This window comes from Vigna radiata, chromosome 8 (assembly GCF_000741045.1).
Source record: "Vigna radiata var. radiata cultivar VC1973A chromosome 8, Vradiata_ver6, whole genome shotgun sequence".
In the NCBI taxonomy this organism is placed as follows: Eukaryota; Viridiplantae; Streptophyta; class Magnoliopsida; order Fabales; family Fabaceae; genus Vigna; species Vigna radiata.
This window is the reverse complement of record NC_028358.1, coordinates 33,109,654-33,135,073: the sequence shown is the minus strand read 5'-3', so window position 1 is coordinate 33,135,073 and position 25,420 is coordinate 33,109,654. Positions and strand designations below refer to the sequence as shown.

Genomic DNA, 25,420 nt, shown 5'->3' with positions numbered 1-25,420 from the left:
TCATCCCATGACTTACTATATATTAATATATCAACAAAAAAAAACTAAAACGCACCTCCTCGAAAACGGCCTTAGGACAGAATTCATCATATCTTGGAACGTGGCAGGGGCGTTTGTCAGCCCAAAAGGCATCACGAGAAATTCATAGTGCCCCTGATGTGTTTTAAAAGCTGTCTTAGGAATATCTTCAATTTTCATCCTGATTTGATGATATCCATCCCTTAAATCAATCTTAGAAAAATAACTTGCCCCTTGGAGCTCATCCAACAATTCTTCTATAATTGGTATTGGGTATTTATCCGCCATTGTGACTTTATTAAGTGCTTTGTAATCTACACAAAATCTCCAGCTCCCATCTTTTTTTTTTCACTAATATTATCGGGCTTGAATAAGGACTATTGCTGGGACGAATAATGCCGAGCTTCAACATTTCCTCAACTTGTCTCTCTATCTCTGTTTTCATAAGGTGTGGGTAGCGGTATGGCTTGACACTTATGGGCTTTGTTCCTTCCTTCAAGGGTATTTGGTGGTCTACTTTCCTCTTAGGTGGCAGCCCCTGAGGTTCTCAAAATATTCCCTCGAAGTCTGACATAATCCGTTTCAGCCTTGCCTCTTGCGTCGGTGTCCATCTCTCGGCTTCTCCATCTACCTCCACCGCTTTTGCTTGACTTAAGCTCCACACGATAGTCATGGCTTCTATCTCTTTTTCTTTTAAGAGAACTTCGGGTGTCACCAATCTACATGTTAAAGTGGGATCTCCTTTTATCTCCACTTCTTTCCCTTCATGCTCCACCTTCATAATTAGCCGTCCCCAATCCACTTTAATCTCTCCTAGGGAAGCTAACCAAGTGATTCCTAATATCACACCCACACCGCCTAACTCAAAGAAATACGTTTTATCTCTAACTTCCAAACCATATAATTTCACGGGAACCCCTGTGCAATACCCACTGGTTATTTTCTTTTGCCCATCACCCAAGCACACTTTATAGGGACGAGTGTCAGTGCTTTCCAAACCCAATTCTTTCACCAACATGGTGGATATAAAGCTATGACTAGCTCCTCTGTCAATTAACACCATAGTTCTCCTCCCCTTCATCCATCCTTGCATCTTCATTGTATTCAATTGAGTGAGTCCTCCGGCAGACAACCCCGACCCGACAGTTCCATCGTCGTGTGTTCCATCCTTGGGGTTTGCATTTCGATCTTCTCTTGGGCTCCTTCTTCATCTTCTTCCACCAAAATTATCACCCTCATACTCCTTTCAGCACACCGATGGTCCGAGATGTAAGGGCCTCCACACTGGAAGCGACACCCTTCTTCACGCCTTTTTATATATTCGGGGTAAGTCAACGTTCTTACTCCTCTTCCTTGATCATTCCCTCTCCCGTTACTACGTGCTCGGGAGGTTACAATGTTGGAAACGCCTTCCTTCTTCGTTCCCGATCCACCGCCGACATTCACACACCCCTCTGACGCCCCGCGATAGGTCTCCGTCCTCGCGACAATACCTGAGCTCGAGGAATACCTTCCCTAAGTCGCCCCCCCTTTTCCTCCCGTTCCGCTGTTACCTCACGATACAGATCCCGCCTGCTCGACATCGCGAGCTCGCTCCATCGCCGTCAACAGATCGCATGGGTCATGCGGCCTCACCAAAAGTTGTTCCTCATCCACTCCTGTTGCTTGCGCCACCAGAACTTCAAACTCCTGTATATATTCATCGACATTTCCCCTTTGTCATACGGTGGCCAATTTTTCATAAACGGATCCCCTGTTTAAGCCTCCAAACCTCCGCGTTAGAGTGACAGTGAACATGCTCCAAGTTGGGTATTTGGTCTTCTTCCGCCAAAAGCGGTACCAATAACTAGCGTCTCCCTCCATACAGATGTATACCAGCTTCATTTTCTCTCTCTCTGTCACGCTCTGGATATCAAAAAATTTCTCGGCCTTCGCTATCCAGCCCATGGGATCCGTTCCTTCGAACGTTGGAAGTTCAACACGTTTCATCCAACTTCGTTGCACGTCTCCTCCGTCCTCTGAACTCTCTGGTGGTCGTCGTTCACGGTTAGCATTGACAGAATCGCGACTCCCTGCGGAGCTCCAATCATGGTTCCTGGAACGCCTTCTCGAGGTTCGTTGAAAAGCGAGAGTCATTGCCCGCATCTCCGCCTTCAATTCCTCCATTGTCGCCTCCATCGCCACCATTCGTCCTTCCATGCTTCTTGACTACCTCTCCTTCTTCTCTCCTCCATCGATAGTAGAATTAAAAGAAAAAAGAAATACAGTAGTGGGAGACCAAACCAAAGCCAACTATAAAAATCTTTAATGTGGGAGACCACTATCACTAAAAAGATTGACGACAAAACAAGGAGGCACTCCATCCCACCAAGTAAAATCTAAAGTTCTAGGACAAGAAGTAGTTAACCTCTTAAAAAGTAGACTGTAAGTCTAACTCAATCTCACAGAACCGACTTGTAAAGTTTGGTTTGCATTCATTTATATACTGTAAAATAGATTTATCTTTAATGGATGTGAGACTTCTAACATAACCTATTTGCACACCTATTTCCTTCTCTAAAAATGTGTGAAAATGTAAACTTCCTACCCATAATAGACTTCAAAACACTATTCCATCTATTCATTGATTTCCAACTAACTAAAGAACTATTAGACAAAGCTTTCAAAGTAATTAAAGAATCCATCTCCATCCAAAGAACTTCCAACCTTTTTGAATTGCAATGTCAATAGCTTGAATAACACCCATCAAAAGCTTAATTTTCTTGTATAAATTCCGCGTAACAACCCACGTTCTCACCTTTTTATTTCATAAAATTTGACATGGTGCTTTTTTGCCATTACCAGTATAATCTCCATATGTATTACATCTGATCCAACTTGAATCTAGAGGAGACCGATATCTGCTTTCCTTGACATGCAAGTAATTGTAAAAGCCTTAAGAATTTTAAACTCAACTATGTTAGATTTCAAATTACCTGCTGCTATTGATCCAGAAGGATTTACAACAGTAATATATATTCTTAATACGTTGATACTGTATTTGAAGCCCCTCAAATTTAATCTTGTTAATGATATTCCAAATTTTTGAAGTTGTATGAGTAAAAACAAATAGCATCATTGCTGCCACCAAATTATTCCAATTCCTATTGGGTTGTATAATTGTCTTAGTTGTTGAAGTGTCCAGCTTCTGATCTGTGATACTTTTTGAAGCTAAGTCCATAACATAATTGCAAAAGGGCAAGCTAAAAAAATAGATGATTTGCAGTTTGAGGATCATATTGTTTAATAATTATCTTGTATGTTGCAGTGGTTCTTTTCATGTGACTTTTCTCTAGTCATATCAACGGAGTAACATAAAGCAGAAGTGTGTATTTTTGTGAGGTGTTAATGGTGGATAAGTTTTTGCTCATATAATTTTGTGCAAGATGTTGATTTGAACTTACTTTTGGCCTTTTGTTATTAGGCATTAAGTGGGAAAATGCTTTATTGTCATCTGGCATTGACTAGTTCCTACTTCCTACTTCTCTATTGCAGGAACGGATTCTTTTGGACCGCGACAGAGTAGTTTCAAGGACTTGGTATAATGAAGAGAAGAAGAGATGGGAGATGGATCCAGTGGCTGTTCCTTATGCTGTCTCAAAAAAGCTAATAGAGTATGTTCGCATTAGGCATGATTGGGGTGCCATGTATATCGAATTAAAGGGGGAGGACAAACAATTTTACGTAGACATAAAGGTAATTATTGTATATATTCTATTTCTTATTGTTAAGTTTTTTTTTGGCTTTATTTCATGTATGGTGATTATTAAATATGCTTTCTTTTTTCAGGAATTTGAAATGCTTTTTGAAGATTTGGGGGGATTTGATGGGCTGTATATGAAAATGCTTGCATGTGATATTCCAACAGCGGTTCATCTCATGTGGATTCCTTTCTCTGAATTGAATATTCGCCAACAGCTTCTCTTGATATTAAGAGTTTGTAATGGGATTGTTAGTGGCTTGTGGAATTCTAGACTTGTCACACGGGCGAAAAATTGGATCTTTACCCAAATTAAGGATACCACTGATGACATAATGGTGGTGGTGGTGTTTCCTATTGTGGAATTTTTAGTCCCATACCCGGTATTGTTGAACTCACTGCTTGTCATTTGCAATGAAGGTTATTAGTTTTAACTTATAAATTTAAGCCATTGTTGTCATTATGTTACAGGTGAGGATACAATTGGGAATGGCTTGGCCAGAGGAAATATACCAGACGGTTGACACCACATGGTACTTGAAATGGCAATCAGAGGCAGAATCAAATTTTAAATCCCGACAATCAACAGACGAAGATGAAGAATCTTCATGGTCTTTTTGGTTTTTTGTCAGAGCTTCTATATATGGATTTGTTTTGTTTCATGTGGTCAAATTTATGAGGAGAAAACTTCCTAGACTTCTTGGGTTTGGGCCTTTCCGAAGAGATCCAAACAGGCGGAAGTTGCGGCGAGTGGTATAAGTTTGTTCTTGCATCTTGTGTATGTTATTTTTTAGATTTCTGCATAATTTTCTGATGGTTATCTTATCACTCTTTGGAGAATCCCTAAAACCCTGCTCTAGTTTATGTGCCTATCACTAATTCCGAGTTTATACTGTATTGTGGATTCATATTATGTATCACTAATATTATACTCTATTTAAACATATCACTTTCTGTGGAGAATCAAAGTCTTAAAAAGTTCTGCAGAAGCTACTATCATTTTGGAGTCTATTTCAATTTTTCTGAGTGGACTGATAAAAAAAACTATTTACTAGGTAATCAACTGACCTATCGCTCTCCCAAGAGTTTATTTCCCAATTGCTCTCCACTTTTCACACATCTTCCGAAACCTATATTCCCCCCATGCAGTCCTGAGCAGAATCAATATTTCCTTACACTCCCTCTCTAACTTTGCCATTTCGTAAAGTTAGTCACAGAAGCAGCTGCTATCATTCATGCCATACATGGAACCCAAGTCATTCCTCTTTTTCTTATTCTTTCTCATGTACACCTTAGCATGTGATGAAATTCTATTATATATATATATATATATATATATATATATATAGTCATATAATTTGTATGGTCTAACTTGAGGCAAAATGTCAGGAAAAGTTCTTTTGCTAACTATTGTACAACTTTATAAAATCTTATCTTTGTTGCATCTCAGTCTATAGGGACCTCGTGGAGTGTGGGTTTTTACCCCTTTTGTATTTTTGTTCAGAACACAAATACACACATGCACACACACACACCAAGTGATTTTGATCTATATTACCCTTATCTATTGAATTAAAGTTTCAGAAGGTAAAATTGGGTTTTGTTGTACGCACTTTAATTCATATGAACTCTTGTGTGACTGGGCCTGTGTTACTGCTTAAGCTTTTCGGAGAATTGGTTCTTGACAATTTCGTTTTTAGCAAGTTCTCTAATGTGGAAAACATGTGGTTGTTAGATAATCAAATATGATAATAAATTTTCTTGTTCCAGACACACCTAAACAATAAAATTTGGGTGGGCCAAAGCCAGTCTAGTTTGTAGTTGTCAGTTTCGTTAATGTACCTATATTAGATGGAATGAGGACCAGAACACAAATTTATGTTACCACGGTGCAAGATTTAACAAAGTATTATTTCTCTGTTTTTGGCTATCTTGCAGAAGTATTACATTGGTCAAAAAATAAAAAAAATCAAGCAGAGGAGAAAGGATGGTGTTGATCCCATAAAGACTGCATTTGAACAGATGAAGGTTAAAACTCGACAACTTTTTATTCTCTGTTTTATTACTGGATAATACCTCATCAAGAAAATGACTGAAACTTATAGCTGTTATGCAGAGGGTGAAGAAACCGCCAATACCATTGAAGAGCTTTGCTAGCGTCGAGTCTATGAAAGAGGAAATCAATGAAGTTGTGGCATTTTTGCAGAATCCACGGGCATTCCAGGAAATGGGTGCACAGGCGCCTAGGGTATGATATTTCATGAAGATTCTTTTTTCTCATTCTATATATTCTTTCAAAATTGGGATGTGACAACTTTCTTTATCAATTTTTAGGTTCTTGCTGCTCCCTTGTAAATTGATTCACAAAAAGAACTTGTTTTGAATAAAAGCAACCATGAAATTACTTAAACCAGCTTAAGTTAACCTTACTTATTTAGTTCAGTTAATGGTGAGAAAAAAAAGCTATGATATTTTAAGTAAATAATTACACCCTTGAGTACTCTTATTGATAATGAAGAAGATATACAATAATAAGGAACAAAATCAATTCTTAATAAGGGGAAATATTTAGTAAGATATATCCCTACTCGAGGACTGGATATCTCCAACATAAAGGTTGCACAATAGCACATATTTGAAGGGTTTGACAAGAATTCAATAATGATGATCCGGTAGGCTATCAATAATCACTTATAACGACTCTAATGTCATCTTAGAATTTTAGTGAAACTCAACGCAAAAGATGAGTTATAGGGTGAGAATTGTCCTTACGTATAAACATAATTTTTGTCATATCTATAATTGATGTAAAGCTTATAAGTCTCCAAGAAATAATGTTTCCTTGAGAGTTTAATATTTACCTTTTTTTTAAAAAAAATCAGACCATTATTCTGATTTTTTTCTTGAAAGCGTAAAAGTTCAACCTAAAGAAATTTCTCATTTTCTTTTTTGTTCTAAAGGAAAACTAGTCATTCTTAATAGATATTATTGTGTATTGTTGATACTTAGACGCAAACATTATGATATATGTGATTTGAACTTTCCTCTATACTTTCAATGTTAAGAACCTATAAAATTATCTTTCATTTCAAGTTTTTAAGCTTATAAATTTATGGTAATATGTTTTTTATACTATTTTATTTATACCTATTCAAGTTCAACTATAGTCAAACCATTGAACTTTGAATTTGTTTCTTGACTGGTTAGGTTTTAAAATATTTGTATTTACTCCTCTCCCTTGGTCTAGCTTTTGGCATTTAATTGAATCGTTTTGTTCTCAATTAAACTTAGACATGCTATCTTAGCTCACACTGGTATTGCTATTGGGCCACGTATATAGTTGTCTAATCCTTCAAATCTCATTCTTGATGTCCAGTCTTTGGCCGTCCTCCACTTTTCAGCTAGCTTTTGGGTTGAATTAGACATAATTTGTTCTCAATTCTAATAATAATATTTGTAGCAATATAAATTTGTAGTTGACTGCCTTTCCAACATTTTTGCTTACCCTTTCATTATATAACTAAAGTCTCATACACTTTGGTTTGAAATGCCCATGTCAACTACTGGGAACTGTTTTCTGTATTGCAGGGTGTTCTTATTGTAGGTGAGAGGGGTACCGGTAAGACATCTCTAGCATTGGCTATTGCTGCTGAGGCTAAGGTGCCCGTTGTTGAAATTAAGGCCCAGCAATTGGAGGCTGGGCTGTGGGTTGGACAAAGTGCCTCCAACGTTCGTGAATTGTTTCAGACAGCAAGAGATCTGGTTATCCTCTTTAAACCACAATATCTATTTTCTTTTTTCTTATCTTTCACTATTTTTAACTCTATAATTATGAACCAAATAAGTTATTAATTATAAGTAAATCTATATCAACATCACATGGTTCAGTTTCATTTGGCCTTTGACTGTGCCTTGATACACTTGATTCAGTCAATTTATGCGTCATACATTTGTTGTGATAGTTATCTTAGTCAAATTATGTTTATATGTTCATTCCAGCAATATTGGAATTGGACTGGAATGGCTGGCCAACCATCAACTGGCCCCACCTCTGATTTGGTTTCCTCCAAACCTGAGGTGACTCAAAACCTTGTCAAAGACAGGAATTGGAAATAATAGTAAAATATTTATATTTTGAACACTTTCTCAAATTATGCATGTAATCTTTATTTTCAAAATGTGAATTTGTATGCTAAAAAAATCAACATTGTTATCAAATACGTTTACCTACCTTATAAATGTGTGATAATGTTTTACAACTTCTCGTCCACTTTTTCTCCCTGTATTGATGTCGCTTTTTTGTAACTTATTTCCATTTATGCATGCTATATACTTGTATAGTTGTCTGGTTGAATGAGTTTGTTGATCTTTTAATTCCTAGATTGTGTCTCTTCATTTCCTGATTTATTTGTTGCTTTTTGTAGGCTCCTGTGATAATATTTGTGGAAGATTTTGATCTGTTTGCTGGTGTACGTGGTACATATATTCATACCAAAAATCAAGATCATGAAACTTTCATCAATCAACTACTCGTGGAACTTGATGGGTAACCAATAGTCTTTGCTTCTTTTGACTGTCTGAGAATGAAAGTATGCTCATATGTAAGGAGTAATTAACAACCGGTTGATACAATGCAGATTTGAGAAGCAAGATGGAGTTGTTTTGATGGCTACAACAAGAAATCTCAAGCAAATTGATGAGGCCTTGCAGAGGCCAGGTCGCATGGATAGAATATTTCATCTTCAAAGACCGACACAAGCCGAGAGAGAAAAAATATTGTACTTGGCAGCAAAGGAAACCATGGATGATCAGCTTATTGATTATGTTGACTGGAAAAAGGTTTATCCTACCTTCTCTTTTTCAAATACAACCCTGCTCCACCAAAAATATGGTGGAAGTTTCAACTAGGGGATGGTAAGATATCCCACAAAGGGTGAAAGCAAGGTACAAAAAAGAACAAGAAACATGTTTTATGCTGGAAGACTGAGTTCTCAGTCTCTGCGAACGAAATGGTGATTCTACTGAAACAGCCATGAGTAGAGCACAAAAAATCATATAAGTAATAAATAAAATCCTATACTGTAACAAGTGTAAAGGAACAAGGACATTATTGGAGTTTAAAGAGTTTTCTCCAACTTACTACACCAAAAGATTTGATCCTCATTGTTTTTACTGAAAACCTTTATGAAATAAACCAATGAAGAGGGACACTGCCCGGACTCTAGTGCCTACCAAGAAACCCAAAATTCTTTTCAATAAGTAACTGCCTCACATTATTAAAATAACTAGTCTTCTGTTTCTGAACTAGAAATACTCATAATGTATTTTGGGAGAGTGTGTTTGATGCCATTGAATCTACAATAACTGTCATTTATAATTGATAGGGACCTGGTGTTATGAGGTGCTTAAGTCTCATTGACTAGTATGAGATGTTTGGTGGAGTATTTAAGTGGTTGGTTTCCCCCCTTCAAATATATAGAGGATTAGTGGTAAAGCTAATAAATGACGGGCAGAAAGAGAGGTGGGGAGGTGGGGATTTGGTGATAGCTTATTGAATGATGATGCTTTATGTGAGCCTAAAAATGCAATTATATATTGGAAATGAACAATTACAATGGAAATGGAGGATACCAAGAGTAGTGAAACCGGATAACTTAACGAGTTTCTTAACTGATAACTAGTTTGTTAAAGTCTCCTATTATATTTACTGTTTGTTTCTACCTTTGAACTTAAAAAACTGTTCACTAAATTTTCAGGTTGCTGAGAAGACAGCTCTTTTACGGCCTATTGAATTAAAAATTGTTCCAATGGCTTTGGAGGGGAGTGCCTTCCGGGGCAAAGTTCTTGACACAGATGAATTGATGGGCTACTGTGGTTTCTTTGCGGTAAGTATTTGTAGATCAGGGTACTTAATTTTCACAATAGCTTAAATAGGAAAAGGTTAACTTTCCTTTGTTGCCTCTTAATAGAGTTTATATGCAAATAGAATTGAGTGAAAATGTGATCTGAGTATTCTTTATCCATATATTTTCAAGAGCGATGACATGGTATTTATAGTTTAGATGTCTTATGTAACAAAATGGGCAGGCTAACTACTCAGAATAACAAACTGAGAGTCTTATATGAGTGACTAACATAATTGGCCTAGAGAATAGTTGTCCACAGCGCATAGCAGCAACCATAAATATATATATATATATAGATATATAGATTTTTATATTCTTTTTTTACTTATTATTTATACATTTCTTATTATTATATTATTTATAATTTATTATTATTGTTTAGCTTTTTATGCAAATATATATACACACACATTTAGTTTATTATATCATACATTATGCTTTTATTACTATTATTATTATTATTATCATTATTTCACTTATTATATTATAAAATAAATAAAGTTCGCAATTAACAAGTTATGCTCTTCCAATTTTCTCTTCTGTTCAACAAACATGTTAGTAGGATATTAAATGCATTACTAAAAGTTGTGGGTATAATATTAAATGTATTACTAGAAGGTGATAGCAGTTGTTAGAAGATTCTAGGAATCTCTTTGGAATTATTACTTTAGGGTTAGAGTTCTCTATATATAGAGGCTGATGTACGGTTCCAAATTAATAAATTTGAATAAAAATCTTCTTTTTCATATTAATCCTTTCAAGTTGGTATCAAAGCACTTGATCTTAGGAGCCCTGCTTCCACATTTCTTCTTTACCATCTTAGTTACAGTTTCTTTCAGGGTTGCCTGAAAGGCACCCATGTCGCACCCAACTTGTGGTTCTATCACTGCTGCCAAACCCCGTTTGCTGTCCAGCAGAGCTGCCGCTAGACCTTTGTTGGAACCGCCACCAGAGCTGTTTCCTGACCTTCATCAGAGTTGTTGTCAGACCTTTGTTGGAGCTGTCGTCAGATATATTGTCGGACCTTTGTCGGAGTTGTCTTCTGATCTTTTGTAGTTGTTGTTGGAGCTACTCGGATTGCCATTGTGGGAATTGTATTGTTGGTGTTGCCACTAGCTCTTTGTCTTATTGTTCTCTTTTAATTAAGAGGGAGCTAAGGAATCTCTATTTTTATTTAAACATGCCAGCTCCACTAAGCTATAAAGTGATACACTCAATGAATGTATCGCAGAGGAAGATTTTTGAATCAATTCACGATTCGAATCGAAGAATTCAAATGATTCTAACTAGTATGAATCTGCTACGTGTGTCCTAAGCGTATCATAAGGGTTGACCGCATCACCGTTGCCGCATCAAAAGAGTGGACTGTGTCTGGATTGATGCACTGTCAGACCGAATTGTACACGTACCGTATGCATGTCTGTCTTGGAGACGTTTCCGAAGTGGGGAAGCGGAGGACGAGAGCTGTATTCGGGCTTCATAGGATGGAGTTTATGAGCCTTGATAACAGGTTCAACTTGTTGTTTCCATTAAAGATAATCAGAATCATCAAGCTTTTCAGCAGCAGTGGTGGAAAAATGTTGGGAGGGAGAAAGGAGGGAATTGGGACTGGGAATGGCCATTGGAGATCATGAAATAGCTCTGATAGCATAATAGAATTTTATGAACTGAAGAATTAGAGAATAGAAAAGGCAGTCATGTGACTGGAAAGGTGCAGGCTGTATTAACAGTCTCTAAAAGATTATTACAGTTCTGTTCTGTAGCAGAACATATAAAAGAGGAGAGGAAGTTACATAGCAGTTGAGAGAGGGTTGGAGCAGTTACAGACCAATGTAATTTCCTAGAACTGTAACTAATCTATGAAATAAAATAGACAAGGACTCCGGAAAAATAACTAAAAACAGAGTACAAAAAATTACAACACTATGGACAAACATATAACACTAATAAATTGCAAGACCATTGGATTTCCTATAGAACAAATCCATAGAGTAGGGAGTGATGAAGGCAGCTCTACGGTGAATAGAGGTCAATATCAAAGACTTGTTGGAAAACTCTTTTCTATGTTAGCTAGCACCACAAATGAAATGCTCCCTAAAAAGCAACATTTTTTTAAGAGTTTTATTTTAAGTTCGACTTGAAGATAGCTTTAACAGCCATGAAAATCCAAATTTGACATGAAATTTGAAGAGATATCCACCACTAATTTCAATGTGATGGCTGCTACTTGGAGACACAACATGTTCTTCAAGATTGGGGTTTTCTTCCACTCTATCCCTGTGATTCTATCAAGATAGTTTTCAGTTGAGGGTTGACATCTATCGTCAAAAAGTGGTCGTAATACTATTCATTCATGTCTAAAAAGAAATGATACAATACAATATTTATAGAGCACATATGACTAGTGTAACAAGCTGGGCAGTCTAGCAAACTGACAGCTGTCAGAATAACTTACTGGCAGTTATATCTAACTGACAATGGAAATGGTAGTCTTTATCGAATTCCAAGAGAAACATCTGGTTACACACTACTTGGGTCCATCAGTACGGGTTACAAGCAGGAGTTTATTCTCCTGAATTTCCTTATCCAGCTAAGAGGAGACGAATCTTAAATTTGTTTTTAGCTATTAGATTTTGTCACATTAACATAATATTTATCTTATCATCCCTGATTAGTTGTTGATTATCAATTTTGCAATCACATTTGTTTATAGTTTTTCTAAAAATACTACAGATACAGAGGTGTGTGACCTGCTTTTAAACATACTGAATTCAAACTTAATAATAGCAATAATAAGATAATGAATAATACAATTCATTTGACGTGTTATTGTCTCTTTCTTTGTTGCAAATTTTCATATAGTTCATTCTTATCAAGAGATAGAATGAAGAAGCAAATTGAAAACATTATTGCATCACTCCATATTGATCACTTTCTTTTTATAGTCATAGTGTGTGATAGTTTTTCCTGTATGATGTGAAATATATTTATTATTTTTTCTTAGACTTTCAGCTCTATGGTTCCCTCATGGTTGCGGAAGACTAAAGTTTTCAATAAGTTTAGCAAAGCGATGGTGAATCATCTTGGACTGACATTGACAAAACAAGATCTGCAGAATGTTGTTGATTTGATGGAACCATATGGCCAAATAAGCAATGGGATAGAGTTTTTGAGCCCTCCACTTGATGTACGAAACTGTCATCTCCATATAATGGCTATTATGATGTCAAAGCAAGGCTTTGCCTTGTACATATTTTCATTTGTGTTATCACCGAGTTTCTTCTTCCACTTATTTACAAGTAGTTGCAGTCTGAGTTTTTCTCTATTTTAGAAGATGAAAAATAGACTTGCTACAAATATATCTAAAATGATGTTTCTTTGTTGTTCAGTGGACAAAGGAAACGAAGTTTCCACATGCTGTCTGGGCAGCTGGTCGTGGTCTCACTGCTCTTTTATTACCCAATTTTGATGTTGTTGATAATCTTTGGCTTGAACCTCAATCATGGCAGGTTAGTCTCACTTATTAGACTGGTATATATTACCTGTCAATATCATAGCAATGCTTTTTAGTTATCAAACTTTCTAGTCTGTGTTTCAAAGGCCATTTCAACTGCTGTTGTAGCAAGGCTTTCTAGTCATCTAATGTTGGCTTCTGTTATTTGCCAAGTATGACGACTGGATGTATACAAGGCCATGAGTTTTACATTATATGTGTATAATCTGGACAACCAGCCTAGAGAACTACTGCCAAACACACTGATTATTGGGAAAATTCATCTGAGGTGTTCTAACCTGTGAGCCACCCTCTATTTTAGTATTTTTTTTAGAGGGGCTGCATGGATTTCACACAATGATAAGAATGTATAAAGAATGTTTAGTAGCATTCCTTGACTGGACAATGCTTTGAAAGTAAATAGATTGATTTTGGAAGACTGAATTTCTAGGTAGAATTTTAAAGAAGTATTTCTGATAAAGAGTTGGCTTATGGATTCCTATACCGACCTTTAAATTTAAAGATTCCCAAAGAGAAAGTTTCTCTCAAATTCTACGTTTTTCTCCATTCCTCTTATGCTTCTATAACATTGCTAATGTGTATATGTGTGTTTCAAATGTAAAATATGGTTTCTTGAGTCAGGCCTAGTATGTTTACTTTGGCTTGTCTAGCCTGCCATCTGTTGCTGTATACCAACACAGTCAAGACTGCAGTAACCTGATTTTTGATGAATATGAAGCCAACTCTTGGTAGCTTGTATTTTTCAAACTTGCTTCCTAGTCATTGTTGTAGTTACAATTCTGTTAGGAAAGGCCAATAGAGGAAAGTTAGCTGACTTATTTTATTACTAAAAAAACTGACTTGTCATATATATTTGTTTACTGATAGATTATTGACAATTATACAGGGAATTGGATGTACAAAAATCACAAAAGCAAGAAATGAGGGCTCCATCAATGGGAATTCAGAATCAAGATCATATCTCGAAAAGAAGCTTGTATTTTGTTTTGGTTCTTATGTTGCATCCCAAATGTTGCTTCCTTTTGGGGAAGAAAACTTACTTTCTATTTCTGAGATACAGCAGGCGCAAGAGGTTGTTTATATTTGACTTAATTCAGTCAGCTAAAATATCCAATTATTTTTTATATTTTAATTTCTGGGAAAATGATAATATTAACGAAAGGATGTGAGTATAAACTCTGACCATTCTTTTCTTTACAACAGATAGCTACTCGAATGGTCATTCAGTATGGGTGGGGACCCGACGACAGTCCTGCAATTTACTACCACAGTAATGCGGTATAGACCTTTCTTATCTGCATTTCAACTACTATTGTTGAATTATTTTTTCTTTCTTGATCTTGATTGTGTGATCGTTGAAAAGTTAGATTGAATTATTTTGTAGGTGTGCTTGAAGCTTAGTTTTAACATAGCACACCATTAATATATCTTTCTTTCTCAAATGGGGTTAATAATATTCAATATGGTCACTAATATGTCCTCCTTTCTTTCTCAACAGCATCAATAATATTAAGTATGGTTAAGAAGATTATTATATCTTCAATGAAAATAATTATTGATCTGCTAATAGAGCAAGTACTGCCCGACTATATAAATGGGGAAAAATAACGTAATGTTGGATAGATAATCTCCCAAAAGAGCTGAGATGTGGAATCTGAGTTATAGAATGTGGATCAATTACGAACATTAGGATTTTATAATTCAAAGTAAATTATGGATATATGAGTAAATTAGGAAAGTTATACTGTCCTGATTTGTATGGTCAAGTTGTGGGGAATATCTGAATCAGATTAGGTTTATTTTTTTGAAATATCTCTATGTTACTTTTTTCCAGTTAATGTGTGATTTATTTTTCTTATTTATAGCAGATTTGATCTCCATATGTATAAGTTGTGTTCTTTGTTATTGATATCAATTAAGTGAGAGTATTTTTGTCCATATAATAGAAGCATAATTGAATTTGTTGGAAGTCTTATATCAACTAGAGATAAGACCAATTTATAGTATATATGTGAGTGCAAACCTCAAACCTGTTTTATGGGATTGTATTAGAATCAAAGTCCATTTCTTAACATAGTATCAGAGCTACTGTTAGAGCTTATCCTAGTGAGATTTATTATTTGTTAGACATATCATTCCATCCTCTATTGGGCTGCTATCGGACCACCCATTAATGTCTAGTCCTATACACGATATATATATATATATATATATATATATATATATATATATCTCGGCGTGAGGGAGGTGTGTTGGAAGTCTACATCAATTAGAGATAAGGCCAATTTAGAGTATATAAGTAGGTATAAACCTCACATTATAAGTCAATTTTGTAGGATTGAGTTAAACTTATAAGCCAATTTATAGTATATGTCATGCATTAATTGCCCAACAAATTTCTCATATTGATCCTATATTTTTTCATGTGCCATCAAGACGTCTTTTCAAATTGCACACTCTTTGTTTTTTCATTTATATTTTCCATAATTTGGTGTAAGATGGTACACATTTTTCACAATTTATTCCAGTGTCAACCGGTTCCCTCAAACACATATTTAACCATTATCTGCGAACTTCTATTTTAAGAATCCTGGTGGAGGTTGGGATTTGATAATCTGTCCCTCTCATGAATGGAGAGCATTGCCCTTTGCATCTGATAAACAAATCTATTGCTTGAGGGGCTTTGATCAAATGAACAAATGGAAGATTTCAGTAGCAACTGCGTAGCAAAGGGTTACATATTTATTGACCTTGGTTTTTAATATTAGTATATTATAGACTATTTCTAATGTTTTTCTACTGGCATAGGTCACGGCATTAAGCATGGGGGATGACCATGAATATGTGATGGCAGCTAAAGTTGAAAAGGTATCATGCATTAGCAGAAGCTAAACTTATATAAAAAAATATCTAATATAATCTTTTGTGATGTTCCTAGATGTTTGATTTGGCATATCTCAAAGCAAGAGAAATGCTGCTGAAAAATCGCCCAGTACTAGAAAAGATAGTGGAGGAGTTGCTTGAGTTTGAAATTTTGACTGGGAAGGTAATACAGTGTTTGAGATGCTGTATCTAGTATTTTGTCTGCTTGCCTGTCATACAGTGTCTTTTAATACCCAAACTAACCTGACTATATATTTTCTAAATTTTGATTAAAGTGCACTTTTTTCGTTGTAAATTCAGTATGTCATTCCAAATACAGAGAATACAATGTAAAACTCACGTTAGGCATCACTATCTTCCAAGTACACAGAATACAGTGGCTGAATCTTTTACCGCAAACTGTGATTCATTCTGATTTCTATGAAGGACAATTTTTTTGAATTTAGGAAAAATACCCGTCTGAAAGCCTAAATTCATCTTGTGTTTTTTTTGCATTCTCTCACCCCTTTTAAAATCTATTAATGTGGTTTTAAGCTTGCATTTATTTATTTTTGCTAAATGTAATTTTTTATATTTGGTGGGAGTGTTACCAACCTATGATACTCATTGGAGATATTCTTTTCATTTAGTAAAGAAGGTATTAAAACTTTTGTTTAATAAACTCACTTGGTTCCATTTTTGTGGTTATTATTAAAATTTGTGTGCATATCTTCATTTAGTATCGATTATGTTGTGTTGTGCATGAAATACTGAAAGTGGAAGTGACATCAGATAAAAAATTCCAGTTTTGTATTGAAGTGCCTATGCAACGAGTTCACTTTATATTTCATGTTGGACATGATGGAAGGTATTTCTGAATTGTTCATAACACGTTTAATCTTCCCTCTAGCAGGACTTAGAAAGAATTACAAAAGATAATGGTGTAATCAGGGAGAAAGAGCCATTTACGCTTGGTGAAATCCGAGTTAGTGAGGTATACATTATTATCTCTTAAGTTGAAAACAATTATTCTTACAGAGGATATGAATAAAACGTCAAAACTCATTTTGGAGAACTTTATTCCGAATACTCTTGATCTTCCTACTATTCTGGCAACCTATTGGAATTTTGTGACTCAAACAGCATGTGGTTGAAAGAGTCAAAGCTGTTAAATAAAAATATATTCATATCATATTTTTTAGGAGGATTTTAGGTATTATTTAAATTAATTAGTTTAGCATATATTTTTTAAAAATCAGTTACAAATTATGTAGGATAAATATTTCTTGCTTATGCTTAATAAAAGATATCAGTTTCCCTTTTATTCTTTTGCCTCTTATACGTTAAAACCAACAATTGGTATAAGAGCAAAAAGGATCTTACGGGGGATCTGTGATACAACCCATAAACACCTACAACCACAAAATAGCCACCACACATAAAATGGAATCTCAAACCTCGTTTACTACGGTTTCTATACCTGTATTTTATGGACAAAACTATCAAATGTGGGCTGTTAAAATGGAAGCATATCTAGATGCTAATGATGTACGGAAAGCAGTAAAACAAGACTACGAAGTGGCTTCCTTGCCAGATAATCCTACGATTGCTCAAATGAAAAATCGCAAAGTAAGCAGGCTTCGAAAGTCCAAAGCCAAATCAATTTTGTTCACAGCGGTATCTCCAGTCATTTTCAACAGAATAATGACGTTGAAAATGGCACATGAAATCTGGAAGTTTTTGAAAGAAGAGTATGAAGGCAATGAGAGAGTCAAAGGAATGCAAGCTTTAAATCTGATTTGAGAACTTGAGATGCAGACGATGAACGATTCAGAGAAGATCAAAGATTATGCGGACAAGCTTCTCGGCATTGCAAACAAAATACGTCTTCTAGGCACTGAGATTCCTGACTCTCGAATTGTTCAAAAAATACTTGTAACAATTCCAGAAAGATATGAAGCCACATTGACTTCATTGGAGAACTCAAAAGATCTCTCTACTATTACCTTGGCAGAACTTTTGGCAGCACTTCAGGCTCCAGAACAAAGAAGACTCATGAGAGAAGAAGGTCATATTGAAGGGGCTTTGGCAGCTAAATTGATGAAAAAAAGGTCAGGAAGTTTCAACCACAAAAATAATAACAAATCCTCTAATGTTTTTCCATCATGTCCTTTTTGTAAGAAAAACAATCATCCACATACAGAGTGTTGGTGGAGGCCAGATGTGAAATGTCATAAATGTGGACAATTAGGGCATGTGGAGAAAATTTGCAAGTCATCAGAAAAACAAGAGAATGTACGAAGACGGTGAAGAAGATGAACTTTTTGTTGTTTCTTGTTTTGCTACTACAAGATCAACAGAAAGTTGGCTAATTGATAGTGGTTACACGAACCACATGACGTACGATAAAAAATTATTCAAAGATCTTGATGCAACCTACAACACAAATGTCAGGATTGGAAACGGGGCAAAAATAGCAGTGAAGGGTAAAGGAACCATCGCGATCAAAGGTTGTACAGGTTTGAAATTAATTACTGATGTTCTATATGTTCCTGAAATTGACCAAAACTTGTTGAGTGTTGGCTAACTTCTAGAGAAAGGCTATAAAGTTTTATTTGAAGATAAAAGCTGCATGATTAAAGATTTGGATAATAAAGAGTTGTTCAGAGTTCAAATGAAAGGCAAGAGCTTCGCCTTGAATTTGATTGATAAAGAGCAATTTGTTGTGCACAAGGTTGAAGATAAAATGCAGGTACAAGGGTTGTCTGAATTGGAAGACAAATCATCCGTATGTGCAACTTTGCAATATGGAAAACAAACGAGGTTGCATTTTCCAAAAGACAAATGGAGAGCAACAAACAAGCTGCATAATGTTGGAAGACCTAAAAGAATCCCATCTCTGAATGGCAAGAAAGTAAAGCTAGTGGGTGTTAAAGTTGGTTGAAGTCAAATTAAACCAGAAAAATTGGAAGAAGAAAAACATCCTAAGACAACTCTTCCCGAAACAAAAGCTAAAAATGCAGAGCAACAAGGCAATACTGAAAAGGTGAAAGACGCTGACAACTTAGAGTTAAACGCAGCTCTTGAAAAGATAAAGAAACCAGAAGTGATCAAGACTTCCAAAAGGAGAGGAACTTCAGATGATACGGACAAGGATGAAAAGACTTAAAGTATGCTGACTTTGAGTCAAAGAGGAGTATTGGAATTTTGTAACTCAAACAACATGTGGTTGAAAGAGTCAAAGCTGTTATAAAATTATATTCATATTCTATTTTTTAGGAAGATATTAGGCATTATTTAAATTAATTAGTTTAGCATATATTTTTTAAAAATCAGTTACAAATTATGTAGTATAAATATTTCTTGTTTATGCTCAATAAAAGATATCAGTTTCCCTTTTATTCTTTTGTCTCTTATACGTTAAAACCAACACAACCTTACCGCAGTGGTTTTTTTACCCCTGCAAGTCACTTTATATGAAAGGGAGCCAATATTAACCTTGTAAAGGTTTTGCTTTTGTTGGTAATGAGTAGCTTTAGCCTCTGGTTCTTCGGATGTATTGTAGTCTTATGGATTGAAATTCATGTCAACTTGAGTTTCAAACCAACATCCACAGTACAAGGGGGCTTTAATTTTTTTTTTTTTGTATGCATCATGTAATATTGTTTCTAAAGAGTGGTATCACATGTATAATTTATTCAATATCCGAATTGCTGTGTTCATCTAGGAATGGACTAATCTCACTATTGTTTCTATCAATGTTTTCCAGCCAACATCTGTCAGCTTACTTGAAAGAGGAAATGCACCAGGAAGTGCTCTACTAGCATCCTAGATTAGTGGGATAGTGTAGGGTACGGAACAATTTGAGGTGCGGCTACTGTTATTTTTATGACTGATTTTTTTGGAGGGCAATCTGTCATTTTATACTTCGATAAATGTATACAGTTTAGGATACAAAATACACTAATATCATGCCTATGTTCGTCTGGATGAGAAGAGATAACAGTTTTCCTTCTCGGCCTTCTTTTCTTGATGTCAACTGGATCACAATATTTTTTCCTTATCATTGTAACGTTAATTGTTTATTTTAATGTTATTGGACTTCCTATCCAATACACTTCTGCTTGATTAACATTTCTTTATTACTTTGAATACTAGAACGAATCAGCAGAACTCGATGGTGTACTGGCTGTGATTGCATTTTCTTTCAAATTGCTTGGAATAACTCGAAATATCTATGATGACACATTCATAATTGTGGAAAACAAAGTAGATCATTTGTCACTTTTTTTATTTAGAAACAATTTGAGTGTAGCATAAATTTTACGGAATAGTTTCTAACTTGTCATGCTGCGACATTGACATTAGGGGCACTGAAGCTCTTCCTTAATTTACTATGCGACTGCTGAACTAGTGAAAATGAAGGCATAACTGGAAAGAACCAGTGATAGAATTTGGAGTTGATAAACGATCGGCGTGCATTAAGACAATAGTGAAAGAGAAATCTCTAGTTAATAGTGGATAATGGCCAGAAAAAGTTTGCAAACTATACATGTCATTGATGAGATGGTGAAACGGTAATGAAAATGGAGTGAGAGTCGACGACTCAGTATACAGTCTTTAAGCACATTTTACTATGCTGTTGATAATCTGATTGCGATTCTGAAATCGCCCTTCCTTCCTCAATTGAAAAGGAGTAAAAGAATCAATATCTTACCGAAAATACATGTATTTACTATATGATAGAAATTTTGGTCGACGCAGGCAAAGCATACATCAAAAATTCAGAGGCTACAAAATTCAAATTATATTTCTCGTTACTAAACATCTTGTTGCTACAAAAGACTTATGGCAGGGGAGGTGGTAAGGACAGAGGACTTTTCCATGCTACTGCTTTCTTGACCCCCATTATGGCAAACACTTTTCCTTCTTGGCTTTGCCTCACCAAGCATTGTGATGATGTCTCTCATGTGTGGTCTTTCCTTGGGAAGCTTTGCGGTACATAGAAGTGCAATCCGGAGTACAAGCAACATTTCTTCTTGGACATGCTTGCATTGACTAGCTATGGCAGGATCCAGTGCTTCTAACAAGGATTTGTTGCTTTTCTTCTTCCGTATCCATTCGACTATGTCAATAGATTCTTCAAACGAAGGGTCTAAAGGCATTTTGCCAGTTAGAAGCTCCAAAAGCACCACCCCATAGCTGTATATGTCAATCTTCTCGTCAACCTTCAGAGTGTATCCATATTCTAAAACCATAACACAATCATTAAGTTAATCATCTATTGTATCTCACTTTCACTTGTTTGAGATAGAAGTTACGAAAACAGAAATCAGGGCATAAACTGCCACGCTAGATCAAATTTATTACGTTCGGTGTTGTTATTATAAGCGTGTTTCAACTTGCACCACATAATAAATAAATTAATTACTAATCAAATAAGGAGAGCTAAGTACTAACCTGGTGCGATGTATCCATATGATCCAGCCACCATGGAAACTGTCTCGTTCTTTTGAATCATCATCCTTGCCAACCCGAAGTCTGCTATCCTCGCCTCTAAATTTGCGTCAAGGAGTATGTTGTTTGACTTGATATCCCTGTGAATAACTGGTGGGTGGCAATCATGATGGAGGTAGTTGAGCCCTTGTGCAACTCCTAGAGCTATGTTGTACCTTGAGACCCAGTCAACAAGCAACCTTGTAGATTCTTCACCATGTAGTGCTGTTCCAAGATTCCCGTTAGGCATGTACTCGTAAACCATCATCACATTTCTTTCGTTGTGTACATACCCCAATAGCCTTACTATATTCCTGTGTCTAAGTCTCCCTAGGAGTTCCACTTCTCTCAACACATCATTTCCATCTTCTATGTCTGTTCGTGACCTCCACAATTTCTTCACTGCTACGGTTACGTGAGGTCTATGGATTTCAGCTTTGTAAACGATACCAGTGCTCCCCATTCCTATAACATTTGATTCCTTCATGCAAGTCAAAATCTCACTACTAGTGAAGCTGATCCTCTGGAATGCTACTAGTCTCCAGGGCCAATCTTCATTGTTCTGTTTGAACCAATCATAGAAGAAGTTATTATATAAGTGCCATCTATTGTACAAACATCTACCACCAAAATATGCTGCACCAAAAGCTAAAATCACTGAAATGCCAGTCACAAAACCGATTATGATGTGTCTGACATGTGAGCGCCTTCGATGGCTTGTCACAGCCATACTTGGAGAACATGGAGGGAGAATGCCTCCACAAAGACCTTCATTGCCAATAAGATCGTTAGGATTTATGGTCACCAACATCCCATTTGAGGGTACTGGACCCTCAAGTTTGTTATAGGACAAGTTCAGCAATTCCAGAGCAGGGCAATTGCCAATGTTGTCAGGAATCCTACCGGTCAATGAGTTGTTGGAAAGATCAAGAACAGATAAAGTGGGCATGCTTGTGATTGATTTTGGGATTTCTCCTGTCAAGTGGTTATTTCGAAGGTTAAGGTTGACTAATTTTTGACAAGAAGCAATACTTTCGGGGATTGTGCCAGAAATATGAGTGTTTGAAAGGTCCAATACAGAGAGAGATGGACAGTCCTGGAACTCGTCTGGGATATCTCCTCCAAAATTGTTATGAGAGGCAATGAAGGTTTGAAGGGTTGGAATAGAAAGAATATCTGACGGAAGAGATGACTCAAAGTTGTTCCAAGATACATCAATGAAAGAGAGCGATGTGGATGAGGTAACATCAGAGGGAATTTTCCCAGTGAGGTTGTTCTTTGCGAATTCTAGCCGTTGAAGGCCAAGGAGGTTTCCAAAGCCAACTGGAATAGTTCCAGAAATAAGATTGTTCTGAATCCGAACACGTACCAAAGACAAACAGTTGGCAAGTCCACTTGGAATGGAGCCAGTGAAGGAATTATTGAAGAGGATTAGTTTAGTGAGATTTCCAGTTGTACACAAACCTGGAGGGATATCCCCAGATAGTGCGTTAGAGGATACATCCAACCACTGTAAAGGAGAGTTCTGACCAAGGTTTGGTGGCAAAGAACCATGTAAGGAATTTTTCCAGAGCTCAAGCACCTGTAAATTTTTCAATTCACCAAGCTTCTCTGGTACTCGTCCAGTTAGTTTGTTCGTCATCAGATTTAAGAGCTTCAGGTTTTCCAATTTAGCAAGTTCTTCCGGAATCTCTCCGGAGATCTGATTGTCAGAGAGGTCCAAAAATGCCAGTGAAGTTACGTCTCCAAGTTCAGGAGGAATTTTTCCTGTGAAGTTGTTATGGTACAAGTAAATTGTGTTGAGTTTTGTCAGCTTACCCAATTCAGCTGGAATTTGTCCACTGAGACTTCCTACAGCCAAGTCAAGGTATTGAAGACTGGTCAGGTTTCCAAACTCTGCAGGGATCTCACCTTCAAATAAATTGTATCCGATAATCAATGTCTCCAGAGAAGTTAGATCACCGAGATATCCTGGAATCCTCCCTGTGAAGTTATTGCCTGAAAGGCCCAGAAATTTGAGTTTCTGCAAATTCTTAAAGCTCCTGGGGATTGGACTCACGAAGTAGCTCCCTCGAAAATCAAGGCTCTCAAGCAAGGTTGCATTTCCAATATCCTCAGGAAGAAAACCAGAAAAATCATTGCTCGATGCATTGATTAATCTCAAGCCTGCAGCTCTTCCAAGACCAGTGGGGAAGCTGCCAGTGAAGTAGTTCTGGCTCACATCAAAATTCTCGAGAGAGGTGAGGTTGGACAGTGACTTGGGCAGTGATGAAGCAAAGTTGTTACAGCTTATGTTGAAATAAGACAGACTTGAAAGAGATTGAATGTGGTCCGAAACACGACCGCTGAGGTTCATGTTGGAGAGGTCAAGACTCTCTACATAGCCTTTAAAGTTGCAACCAACTCCAGTCCAGTTACAATAGGGTGTTCCTGATTGTGACACATTGCTTGGAATTTGCCAATCCTTCAGATGCCTCATTGGGTCAATGAGAGTGGCTTTGATTGAGAGAAGACTTGACAGTTCACCATCAGCTGCAGCTTCAGTAAAAGCCAGTGAGAGGCCAATGTAACAACAGAAGAACAGCAGGTGGGTTTGCATTTTGGTGGTTGCTCTCTTGGTGTTGGATCCTCTTAATCTTGTTGCATTTTGCATATCAGGGAACAAGGAGTGAAGGGAAGGAGAAAGAAGGGAAGGTTATAGGAAGTTCTGAGAGACAAATTAGTTTATAGTTAATCTAATGAGTGACAGATAAATGATAAGCCAAAAGGCAATTATTTTATTGGATATACGTGGGTACTTGGGATCTGAACCACCTAATCATGTGCAACTGATCACTGTCAATCTTTGGACTCATTTGAAATCCCCTAGACATCATAACATGCACAGAATGTGTTCCAGAATTGCTTATAATGTCAACCCAACCGAGTAGTTTAACTGATCCAACTGTTCTTTATTGCTAATGGTAACACCACCACTTTTGTTTTTAATCAAACATTGGACCTGGGGTCTCTGTACCTAGGTAAACGATCTATATAACTAAGGTATCTATATAGCGTCTTTTATCTATCTCTGGTGTTGAATCGGTTTTGGAGTTTAATTTTATCATAAGTAGTCATACATTTTACAAGAGATAATAATGATACTTTGACAATATTTTTTTGACAATATTTTAACATCATCTGAATCATTAATAATAATTATAAACAACAATATAGACGCATCTAATAATAACACGTAGACGATATTAAAACATTATAAAACAATGTTATCAAAGTATCGTTATGTTAACAGAAGTACAAGTAATTAAGAATGATGTTGCTTTATTATGCCAAATTGTATGATTAAGCAGTTGGAAAGTAGGTATTGAGTATGTAAAAGCAGGGCGGAAAGAAGAGGGTTTGGAAGTTTGTGGTGGGGAGTGTGTAAAGAAGGTAGAGAAGTGTATTTTAGTAGGGAATGTGTTATGTGACAATGATTGTCTGCACCTACCAAACCCCATTCCCTTTGATAAAGCAAATGTGTCCCATTCTATGGGCACCACATGGGTACATCTGGCTCTATGCTAATTATTATAGATTGTGTTGTGATAGATATAAAATTTAATGAAGCTATAAGATGAAAGATTAATAATTGGAGGCATAAACAATAAAAGGGAAAGGGCTGGAAGGCATGTGAATTGGGGAAGAGAAACAGTAGTTGATTCCTCATTATTGGAAGAAAAAAGAAGCTGCTTAATGCTTACAACTACGTCATACACTATTATTTTTGTACCCAATTTCGAATCTTGAAAGGTTCCCCACATGGCTCCACGACCAAGACACAGGCCCACCACCGCCATTAATCATATTTCAGACCCAACAATTTTTTATTTATGGCCACCCAAT

At 36.3% G+C, this 25,420-nt stretch overlaps 2 protein-coding genes across 2 annotated transcripts in view; one reads left to right on the top strand and one right to left on the bottom strand.

Annotated features, from left to right (window-relative positions):
• The window catches only part of LOC106771876 (probable inactive ATP-dependent zinc metalloprotease FTSHI 5, chloroplastic), a 29,705-nt gene extending 9,553 nt beyond the window's left edge, over positions 1-20,152 (top strand). The window contains exons 3-19 of the mRNA XM_014657889.2: positions 3,553-3,753; positions 3,847-4,140; positions 4,229-4,510; positions 5,696-5,785; positions 5,874-6,005; positions 7,346-7,519; positions 8,182-8,303; positions 8,395-8,596; positions 9,514-9,642; positions 12,668-12,850; positions 13,053-13,172; positions 14,064-14,249; positions 14,381-14,455; positions 15,986-16,045; positions 16,116-16,223; positions 16,953-17,033; positions 19,809-20,152. Coding sequence (XP_014513375.1) covers positions 3,553-3,753; positions 3,847-4,140; positions 4,229-4,510; positions 5,696-5,785; positions 5,874-6,005; positions 7,346-7,519; positions 8,182-8,303; positions 8,395-8,596; positions 9,514-9,642; positions 12,668-12,850; positions 13,053-13,172; positions 14,064-14,249; positions 14,381-14,455; positions 15,986-16,045; positions 16,116-16,223; positions 16,953-17,033; positions 19,809-19,871 — 2,502 coding nt within the window. The 3' untranslated portion in view covers positions 19,872-20,152. The remainder of the gene's footprint in view (positions 1-3,552; positions 3,754-3,846; positions 4,141-4,228; positions 4,511-5,695; positions 5,786-5,873; positions 6,006-7,345; positions 7,520-8,181; positions 8,304-8,394; positions 8,597-9,513; positions 9,643-12,667; positions 12,851-13,052; positions 13,173-14,063; positions 14,250-14,380; positions 14,456-15,985; positions 16,046-16,115; positions 16,224-16,952; positions 17,034-19,808) is intronic.
• A 425-nt stretch (positions 20,153-20,577) lies between these two features.
• On the bottom strand, positions 20,578-24,496 carry LOC106771877 (leucine-rich repeat receptor-like protein kinase PXL1). The gene is made up of 2 exons (XM_014657890.2): positions 21,500-24,496; positions 20,578-21,287 (listed from the first exon to the last, which is right to left on the bottom strand). The coding sequence occupies exons 1-2, from the start codon at positions 24,186-24,188 to the stop codon at positions 20,875-20,877; spliced, it is 3,102 nt and encodes a 1,033-aa protein (XP_014513376.1). The 5' UTR covers positions 24,189-24,496; the 3' UTR covers positions 20,578-20,874.
• Positions 24,497-25,420: the final 924 nt, after the last annotated feature.

Bases quoted from the DNA above. Each gene is read 5' to 3' on its own strand.
- LOC106771877 (XM_014657890.2), bottom strand. From the start codon at position 24,188: ATGCAAAATGCAACAAGATTAAGAGGATCCAACACCAAGAGAGCAACC. The intron at 21,288-21,499 runs GTTAGTACTTAG...TTATGGTTTTAG, and splicing joins ATATGGATACATCGCACCAG to AATATGGATACACTCTGAAG.